The 10,852-nt window shown below is 35.4% G+C and overlaps 1 protein-coding gene across 1 annotated transcript; it reads left to right on the top strand.

Annotated features, from left to right (window-relative positions):
- Positions 1–267: 267 nt before the first annotated feature.
- On the top strand, positions 268–4,634 carry LOC107768501 (uncharacterized). Its single transcript, XM_016587628.2, has 2 exons — positions 268–3,850; positions 3,941–4,634. The coding sequence occupies exons 1-2, from the start codon at positions 925–927 to the stop codon at positions 4,429–4,431; spliced, it is 3,417 nt and encodes a 1,138-aa protein (XP_016443114.1). The 5' UTR covers positions 268–924; the 3' UTR covers positions 4,432–4,634.
- The last annotated feature ends 6,218 nt before the right edge of the window (positions 4,635–10,852 follow it).

Raw genomic sequence — 10,852 nt, 5'->3', positions numbered from 1 at the left:
CACGCGTATTAATACAATGTTCTATCTTTCTCTCTCTATATATATACTAGATTATATACATAAACATACATTAAACAAATTTGTTTCATTAACAATCTAGAAAATAATTTTTAGCATTTGGTGTACAAAATGATGAAAGTTTATACATAAGCTATATGTATTGCACTTATTTGTTTGGTTTAAACACACTAATAATTTTTTCCTGAAAGTATTGTATCCCCTGGTGGCACTACCACTCAACCAAACATTTTACCATTTGATGTTCTTTTCTTTCTGCATAGAAAATGCCTCGTTTTTTAACATCTCACTGTTGGAAAATGCTAATGGCAGTAAGGAGAAACGACATTCAGCAAATTTAACCACATAACTGAGTTCCAAGAGAAGTGCTCATTTGTTTTTTTTTTCTTCTTTCTCTAACTTTCTTTAAAAGAAAATCGTAGAAGCATCAATAAGGCAAAGAGAGAGAGAGAAAGGGAGGGGCATTGAGCTCAGATACCAAAGCAAGACCAACTATGTCATCTATTGAGCTTTGAGGAAAACAATGCAACAACACATGGTGGCATCTGCTTGTAGCGTGGAAAAATCTTTCAATGTTCCCTTTACATATTCATTTCATTAACATTATAGTACTTACTAATAATAATGCAGAGTAAACACAGAACCCCGAGGTGAAAAGATGGTGGAGTTGTTTGTGGCCATTTCAAATCTTTAATACTCCACTAATTATTGTTGCCTCTTTCTTTTGTCTCTTCTTTTCTTGCTTCCCTGCTAAGCTAGATTCTGCTACGTGCTACTACTACTATATTCATAAACCCCACTTGATTTGCATTTATAACATTAGCACACACACAACATCCCATTTTGAGTCTTTCTCTAAGAGTGAGCCAATGCATTTCACCTAAGAAGATTGTGGTTTGGAAGTTGATGCCATTGCAAATGCCAATGTCGAGGCAATTCTTGAACCCCCCAAATCACCATTATCTTCTTGTCTTCCTCACTTTTCTTCTATTCCATCATTTTACTCTTTGCTCCAATGCTGCAAACAATGAAGTTCATGTGCTGTTTTCTTGGCTTCATTCCACTACTTCACCAATTCCTACTGACTTCTCAAACTGGAATCCATCAGACCTCAACCCTTGTAAATGGTCTCATATAGTTTGTTCTTCTCATCTTTTTGTAACAGAAATTGATATTCAATCCATTCAGTTGGCTCTTCCTTTCCCTTCCAATCTTTCCTCTCTACAATCCCTTCAAAAACTAACCATTTCTGGTGCTAATCTCACTGGAACAATCCCACTTGACATTGGAGATTGCACTTCACTTGTAACACTTGATGTCAGTTCAAATAGTCTTATTGGTAGCATTCCAGAAACTATAGGTAAGCTGAAAAACCTTCAAGATTTGATTTTGAACTCCAATCAACTGACAGGAGAAATCCCAGTAGAGGTTGGCAATTGCATTAACCTAAAAAATCTTGTTATTTTTGACAATATGCTTAGTGGGAATCTTCCTGTTGAACTGGGAAAACTTGGAGTTTTGGAAGTTATAAGAGCAGGAGGGAACAAAGATATTGATGGGAAAATACCAGTTGAGCTTGGGAATTGCAACAACTTAATAGTTTTGGGACTTGCTGACACTAAAATTTCAGGTTCTCTTCCTTCATCATTGGGTGATTTGAAAAAGCTTCAAGTTTTGTCAATTTATACTACAATGCTTTCTGGCCAAATACCACCTGAAATAGGCAACTGCTCAGAGCTGGTTGACTTGTATTTGTACCAAAATAGTCTATCAGGTTCATTGCCAGCAGATTTGGGAAAGCTTCAGAAAATGGAAAAGTTGCTGCTTTGGCAAAATAATCTTGATGGTCCAATTCCTGATGAAATTGGGAACTGCAAAAGTTTAGTCATTCTTGATCTTTCTTTGAATTTTTTAAGTGGAAGCATACCTTGGACTTTTGGGAATCTTACTAATCTTCAAGAGTTGATGATTAGTAACAATAACATTTCTGGTTCAATCCCATCTGTTCTTTCTAATGCCACAAATCTGGTACAGTTGCAAATGGACACTAATCAAATATCAGGGTCAATTCCACCGGAAATCGGACAGTTGAAGGAGTTAAATGTCTTCTTTGCTTGGCAGAACAAGCTTAAGGGAAGCATTCCTCCTGCATTGGCTGGTTGCAGAAGCCTACAGGCTTTGGATTTATCGCACAACTCTCTCACTGGTAGTTTACCCCCTGACCTTTTTCAGTTAAATAATTTAACCAAGCTTCTCTTGATTTCCAATGATATTTCTGGTTTTATCCCTCCTGAGATAGGTAATTGTAGTTCTCTTATCCGTGTACGACTTGTTAGCAATAAAATTAGTGGACAAATTCCAAGAGAGATAGGATATCTAGACAACCTTAGTTTTCTTGATCTTTCTGAGAACCATCTTAAAGGATCAGTTCCTGAGGAGATAGGCAATTGCAATGCGTTGCAAATGCTGAATCTATCTAATAACACTCTAAGTGGCACTTTACCGAGCTCTCTTTCTTCTCTTAGTAGGCTTGAGGTTTTGGATGTTTCCTTGAATCAGTTTAACGGTCAGATTCCAGCTAGCTATGGTCAATTTACTTCCCTTAACCGACTTGTTCTTAGTAAGAATGCCTTCTCTGGATCGATTCCCCCAACTCTAGGCAATTGCTCAAGCCTTCAACTGCTTGATCTAAGCAGCAATGAGCTCTCAGGAAACATGCCAGTGGAATTGTTTGACATTCAGGCACTTGACATTGCCTTGAATTTGAGCTGGAATGTCTTGACTGGGGTTATCCCACCACAGATATCCGCCTTGAACAAACTTTCAGTACTAGACTTTTCCCACAATCAGCTTGGAGGAGACTTATTGGCTCTTTCGGGGCTTGAGAATCTGGTTTCCTTGAACGTTTCCTACAACAATTTCACTGGCTACCTCCCTGATAACAAGTTGTTCAGGCAATTATCGGCAGCAGAGTTGGCTGGCAACAAAGGCTTGTGCTCCTTGGGACATGATTCTTGTTTCTTGAGTAGTGCTGGAGGCGGGGAAATGATGAGATACAGTAATGTAAGACGATCATGGAGGCTCAAATTGGCGATTGCACTTCTTACGGTGATGACTGTAGCCTTGGCAATCCTTGGACTGCTGGCAGTTTATAGACTCAGAAAAATGAGCAGAGAAGATACTGATTCTGAATTGGGAGGAGGGGATTCATCACCTTGGAAGTTTACCCCATTCCAGAAACTGAATTTTTCCGTGGAACAAATTTTGAGATGCTTAGTGGAATCCAATGTGATTGGAAAAGGATGCTCGGGAATTGTTTATCGTGCAGAACTTGAAAATGGTGAAGCAATTGCAGTCAAGAAGCTATGGCCAACCACATTGGCAACTGGATATAACTGTCAAAATTCAAAGTGTGGAGTTAGTGGAGAAGTTCGCGATTCTTTCTCAACTGAGGTAAAAACCCTTGGCTCAATCCGTCACAAAAACATTGTGAGGTTCTTAGGCTGCTGCTGGAATCAAAACACTAGGTTGCTCATGTATGACTACATGCCTAATGGAAGCCTAGGTAGTGTTTTACACGAACGAAGTGGTGGATGCTTGGAGTGGGAGTTGAGATACAAGATTGTACTTGGTGCAGCTCAAGGGCTTGCCTATTTACACCATGATTGTACACCTCCAATTGTTCATAGGGACATCAAGGCCAACAACATTCTCATTGGCCTCGACTTTGAGCCCTACATTGCTGATTTTGGTCTAGCCAAACTTGTCGATGATGGAGATTTTGCACGATCCTCCAATACAGTAGCTGGCTCCTATGGATACATAGCACCAGGTTAGTCACAAGCCATACTGCCATTTTTCAACATAACACTGCAACTAGATATTATATAATTAATGCATATGTATTAAACATGTTGTGCAGAGTATGGATACATGATGAAGATAACCGAGAAAACTGATGTTTATAGCTTTGGAGTTGTTGTCTTGGAGGTTTTAACAGGAAAGCAACCAATTGATCCAACCATACCAGATGGACAACACATTGTGGATTGGGTAAGGCAAAAAAGAGGCAATGCTGAAGTCTTGGATATGAGTTTACATGCTCGGCCCAAATCAGAAATTGAGGAGATGATGCAGACTATAGGAGTGGCTATGCTATGTGTTAATCCATCGCCAGATGATAGACCGACAATGAAGGATGTCGCGGCAATGCTAAAAGAGATAAGACACGAGAGAGAAGAGTACCAGAAAGTTGATATGCTCCTCAAAGATGGAGACAATAAGAGTTCTAGTGATGGAGGACCATCTTCAAAGATGCATAGTTTGTATTTACAAAGTAATAAGACAAGCTTTTCTGCATCTTCATTGTTACATTCTTCTTCTTCCTCCAACACCAAGATTGGTTTCAAATAGATACCTGGCTCAATAGTTTTCGAGTCAAAAGATGTAGAAGCAAACTTCTATTTAGTTTTATAGTCAGATTTTTGTTTTTTGGGCTCACTCTCTAGTCTCTAGTTATGTTTCTGCTTGAATTTGTTTAGTGTGTTTTGTGGTGTTTGCTAAATGACCAGAAATTTGTAAAAAAAATTGTCTAGAGCCATATTCTTTCTGATACTTAATAAGACATCTTCAATTTTTCTAATATATCACAATTCATTCTTTAAGGGTAGTTGTAAATGTCAATGATTTCTCCATATCAGCAGAATCCACAAGATCAATTGCTTGCTCAGGATATTTACCAAAGGAATTAATTGCCTTGCTTTCTGAACAACTCATATCTTTTTGAGAGTATCCATATCTTCCAGTGCATGATCTGTAGATATACAGACATGTTAAATGGGTCGACCCGGACCCGAACCCATTGACTCTTTGACCCGTGGGTACTTAACTGGGCCGGTCCACTTCACTTTCTTACAAGGGCCGGTCTGGATTTAACCTATTAATCAAAACATGTTGACCCGACTCGGACCCGTAACCCATAATCTCTTAACCCAGGCCCTAATGGGCCGAATCCAAGTTAATTAAAAAAAGTTAAAAACTAATAAATGAAACCCTCTCCGTTCCAGTTTATGTGAACCTATTTCCTTTTTGGTCCGTTCCAAAAAGAATGAACCCTTTCTAAATTTGGTAACAATTTAGCTTAAAGTTACAACTCTACCCTTAATGTGAAGCTTTTATAACCATACAAATACTCTTAGCCCCATTTGGACTTGTTTAGGACCACAAATTCCAAAAGTCTTCATTTTTTTCTTAAACTCTGTGCCCAGTCAAACGGGTTCACATAAATTGAAACGGAGGGAACACACACACACACACACACACACACACACACACACACACACACATATATATATATATATATATATATATATATATATATATATATATATATATATATATATATATATATAAACTTGTGAAGAAGTAATAATCCAGTTAGAATAAAAATGAAAGAAAAAACATACTTTATTAACATTAACACTTGAGAAACATATGGAATTCGACTATTTCTATAACGAATAGTCTAAACATATGGAATTCCACTATTTCGACAAGACGCCTTATAGTGTTTGGTACTAAATTCTTTCTTCAATGTTGGATTCAATTTTTTATCATTTGTCTATATATATGTGTGTGTATGTGTGTGTGATCTGGTCCGGGCCCGTTGACCTGTTAGTCAGCTACCGGTTTGGGTCCGATTCAGTGGGTCAAAATATTATAGCCTGGCCCAGGCCCCTTAAATTAATGGGTTGGTCCGATTAGGTTTCGTGGGTCATGGGATGGTTAAAGAGTCAATTTTAATGGTTATATGGGCCGGTTCGTGGGTCGACCCGGCCCATTTGACAGGTCTAGATATACCATATCTTCTTATTTAAATAAAGACATACGAGTATATTTATCAGAACTGTACTATGATGTTTACTTCAATATGCTCAAAAGTAGCTTAACGTTAAACAAAAGGACCAGGGGAAGAGATGTCTGCCAACTGTGATAGAGTCAGGGTAAACACTTACCCAGCACCTAATATTGATGCGGAGAAGTGGGAAAAGAGAGCTCTTTAGATTTTATGCCGTCTCAAGTTTTGGTCTTGGAATGTTATATCCAATGTTGTTTCAAAATCTAACAGAGACCAGTAAACCGAGACTTCTTCAAATTACAGGTGAAACAACACAGAAGTGGCAGGTGAACAATAATATGGGCTTGGCCCGTTGGACCAGCCCAATCCAACATGTGACTTAGCAGAGCCGGGCAAGAATTTTGGAGACCATTTAAAAACGAGGCTTTTAAGCTGGCCGAGTAAGCCCGTGGCCTGTGAGGCTTAACTAAGGCTGGACTGGGTCGGCCCGTAGGCCTAATATAAATATGTATTTAAAATTTATAAAATATAAAAATTATATGACACAAAAATATCAAGAAGAGTATCCCAAGCTTTAAATTTATTAAACTCATCGTATTAAAAGATCAAAGTCTTAAAATGTTAATTAGTTTTAAAATTTTAAATATTCTTAATATTTAACTAATTAATATTGCATACGAATGGTAGATGTAGATGAAAGTGAAGATGTTAAGACAATCTTCTCACAAAGTGGATTCAAATGTGTTTGATGAAGATGATGTGTTGAATATCCCATAAGTGTCATGGACGTTCTCTGGAATAGTCTGTTTTGAGTTTTGACATTTAGTGAATGAAGTATATTGTCGTTTACTTTTTAGCGTTTATTGTTATATAATGGAACAGTATAAAAAGTTATTAAATTTTGTGAAATTTTTTCAATAAGATTTTTTAAACTTTTAAATATTTATCTTTTTCAGGTTAGAACTTAAAGAAAAAATATAAATTATATTTTAAAAAATGATGGGACGGCTTGTGGGGGCCCGCAACCCACGGGATGGGGTGGACTGACCATTATAAGGCCCATCAAAATGGTGGGCTAGCCCAACCAGCCCATCAATTGCTAAAGCTCATGTGAGCTGGGCTGGGCTGGGCTAGCCCGACCCCGCCCATACTGACATCTCTTGTGAACAAAGACGAGACATGCCAAGGAATTGAGGATGCCGTTAAAAAAGTATATTTATGATTTCTCTACCGGATTGGTAGAGTTGAGGCTATTATTACTCTACATATTTGTTAAGTTGTTCATCGATGTCTACCTGATAGTCATACTTCTACTCTTCAGAGATTTCGTTGTTCATCGAATTGTAACCAATTGACATACTTTTTCTAGGTCGTTTTAACAAAATATTCTTTGAATTTGCAACTTCAATTTCAATCAAAATACCCTAAATTTGCTCCAAATGATCTCAAATTTGAAGCAAAATTTCCAAATATCAATACTAATTAATAATCCCCAAATACTAATTTAGTCAAATAATACCAAATCAAAAAGACCCACTTTGTCTTCTTCAAAACTTTCTAAGGTCCAACAATACACTTTTCTAATGTCCAACAATGAAGTTTTGAGATTTTAACGGTTAATCACCAAATATGTCTTTGAACTAAAATTTTAAGCACAAATTATCAATATTCAAATAATTTTAACGGTAATCGATCATTAACTTCAAGTTTTCACCACCAAACAAGAATTTCAAGCTTAAAATTTTGGAAAACTATGATGTTCAAGTAAAAAAAGAGGAACATTTCACTAAGATCATAAAAACGGGAACATTGTGCAAATTTTTAAAAGCTAGTAGCTTTTTTCATTTTGGGCCTGTTAGACTAAATTAATACCGGGCCTAGCCAAAATATATACACTTATCGTGTATATAACATATATATTAGGAATTTGTACCTCCTATAGCAAAGGTTGATACCTTAATTAATTTAAATAAATACCCTTTTAAAAAATTATATTCCATAGCTACTTTTTGATTTTTATAGCCAAATATCTATTTATGGTCATCTCCTACCCTTAAGCCATAAAATACGCTTTGTATTATATTTCTCTCTCATTCTTTCAGATTTTTCTCCACCCCCTCTCTCTCTCAACGCCAGTCTTTCTCCATGAATACAACTACGATTCTTTACTGATTCATCTCCATTGTCTCGTGAAATTTTTATTGTCAGTAGGTTGGGGCTCTAAATCAATGTTGAAATCAAGCCCTAGAAAGAAAGATGGAGGTTCAAAATCTTCCATTGAAAGGTGAATTGAGGGAAAATTTTGAGGGGTTGTATATTTGAAATATGAATCGGAGGGATTTGCAAATGAAATTATAGTGAAATTTTGGGGCAATTTCTTTTGTTTTTGCGCCAAATTTTGAGAGTATCGAGTCAGAATCCGACCCTCTAGACGAAACGACATTAGGATTGTTCTTAAACAAAGACAACGGAGTTTGGGGCTGAGCAACCTGAAGAGTCTGTTACCTTTTTTCGTTGTATTTCAATTTATCTCGCTGTATTCTATGTATTTCATTGTATTCAATGTCTTTTTTTCATTGTATTTCAACGTATCTCACTGTATTCCATGTATTTCATTGTATTCACTATCTCGCTATATTCCATGAATGTATTCATATATATTTTTTAATTAATATAATTTATGTATTCAGATATATATATATATATATATATATATATATATATATATATATATATATATATATATATATATATATATATATATATATGTATTCAAATGTATCTGCAGTATGTATTCATATGTTTTTGCACTATAGATGACCTGTTATACTTCATGTATTCAATGTATTTTTATGTATTTAACTGTATTTAATGTAATTATATAATTTCAGTATATAAATATATTTGTAAAGATACCACTAAAAAAGAAAGGATGGATTGAATCTCTGGAGATTGCTCTGTTTTTGGGGTATTTTTCGGTTGAGAATATTTTTTATAACTGGAAATATAAATTTTGTGTGCTATAATTGAGTTTGTTGAGTTATATTAGGAGTCTATTGTGTCAATTGATTCACTTTCCATTTAAAAATAACTGAATAGACCACGATTTACGCTATTTACGTTACTGTATTCACAAATACATATCGTGAATACAATCGAATACAATAATTGCCTAGTTGTACTCCCCCGTTTCACGCCGAGTTTTGCTACTGTATTCATGAATACAGTAGCTTAAATACATCGAATACACTATAAAAAAACTGAAAACATAGCTATAGGAAGTAATATAGTAAATGATAGCTACAGCTAGCTAATAACCACTAAACAATAGTGGTTTGTGAAAATTTCTCTATATATTATATGTATATTTATACTTAAAACATATACATTTTTCGATTATTACTTTTAGGGCAGCCAAAGATGTTATTATCCCTAAAATTATCCTATAATAATATAGAAACATAAAGAATAGATTAAGAAGTTGCCATACAATCAAGTTACACGGATAGTGCAAAATTATTTACATATTAGTGTATAGTACAACTTAAATCTTTACTTATATTAGTCTTAAGGTACGCGCTTTGCGCGTGTTTCTAATGTCAATAAATAAATAATTTCTTAAAAATCACATAAATAGTATTAAACAATGTCTTTGAGCTATAATAAAAATATAAATAAAATGTACTCCCTTCGTTTTAATTTATGTGAACCTATTTTCTTTTGAGTCCGTGCCAAAACGAATTACCCCTTTTCTATATTTGAAACCGGTTTACCTTTATGCAATGATTTATAGCCACACAAACTATATATACCTCATTTTTTACCATAAGTTTAAAAGTTTTTTTTCTTAAACATCGTGCCCGTCAAATAGGTTCACATAAATTGAAATGGAAGGAGTATAACTCTCTAAAAATATATTTGTTGATCCCAAATACAGCCTAATGAAAGTACTCATAGTTTTGTTTCATAATGTTAATAATTAATATTTGTAAGGAGCTGTCATTTGTTAGAATATTTACAAAAACATAAGATAGTTAACAATAACTCATTTAAAATATATTTTATTTTATACTGTTTCATTCTTATTGCTTCAAGTTTGCATATACTAATAGAAAAATAATTATTGATTGTATGCTATTTTATAATTATTGACTGAATTCTACACATTTAGAATATATGGTACTTGCAAGTCGAAATTGTCATAACCTGGAATTACCACCGTCGAAACCGTAATGGCGCCTAATATTTCACTTGCTAGGCAAGCTAATGTTAGAACAATTTATCCTTTTTAATAGTCTAAAATTAATTAATGAAGAAGAACTGATTCAACTGCAACAATCCAAAATATAAACGCGGAAGCTAAAACTGCAAAACATCTGCTACAAAATCCCTGAACCTGGTGTCACAAGTGCACAAGCTTCTAGAGTAATACATACAAGGGTCTAAAATAAATACGAAACTATTTGAATGAAAACACACAGCTAAATAGAAAGAGGAAGGAGACTCCAGGAGCTGCGGGCGCTGAACAATCGTACCTCAAGTCTCCGCAACTGTCCAATCCGAGCACACTAATAACCGCCGTTGAAACCGACTCCAAAATCTGCACAGTGTGCTCACCCCATGTATTGGTAAGTGTCGGGCCTAACATCGACGAAGTAGTGACGAGGCTAAGGCGATCCATCTACACTACAACCTGTACTGAGTATATAATAATGACAGAAAATAGGAATACTGAACAAAATTTAACAGTCAACTGAAAGTAATAACCACAACCTCAAGAATAAACCATTGTCGTCCAGAATTACCAATCTTTAGCAGTTCAAATACAAATTCCGGAAAACCAACATAGCTTAAGAAATGGAGACATATAGGTTGTTGCGGCACGCAACCCGATCCCACCATTTGTCAATATCAATATCATATTCACCTTTATTTCACCATGTCGATCCACCCTTATTCTATCTGTTGCAGCGTGCA

The sequence above is a fragment of the Nicotiana tabacum genome, chromosome 22 (genome assembly GCF_000715075.1).
Source record: "Nicotiana tabacum cultivar K326 chromosome 22, ASM71507v2, whole genome shotgun sequence".
NCBI lineage: Eukaryota > Viridiplantae > Streptophyta > Magnoliopsida > Solanales > Solanaceae > Nicotiana > Nicotiana tabacum.
This window is presented reverse-complemented; position numbering and strand designations above follow the sequence as displayed.

Coding starts and splice junctions, on each gene's coding strand:
- LOC107768501 (XM_016587628.2), top strand. CDS start 925: ATGCCATTGCAAATGCCAATGTCGAGGCAATTCTTGAACCCCCCAAAT. Junction 3,851..3,940: donor CTATGGATACATAGCACCAG/GTTAGTCACAAG, acceptor CATGTTGTGCAG/AGTATGGATACATGATGAAG.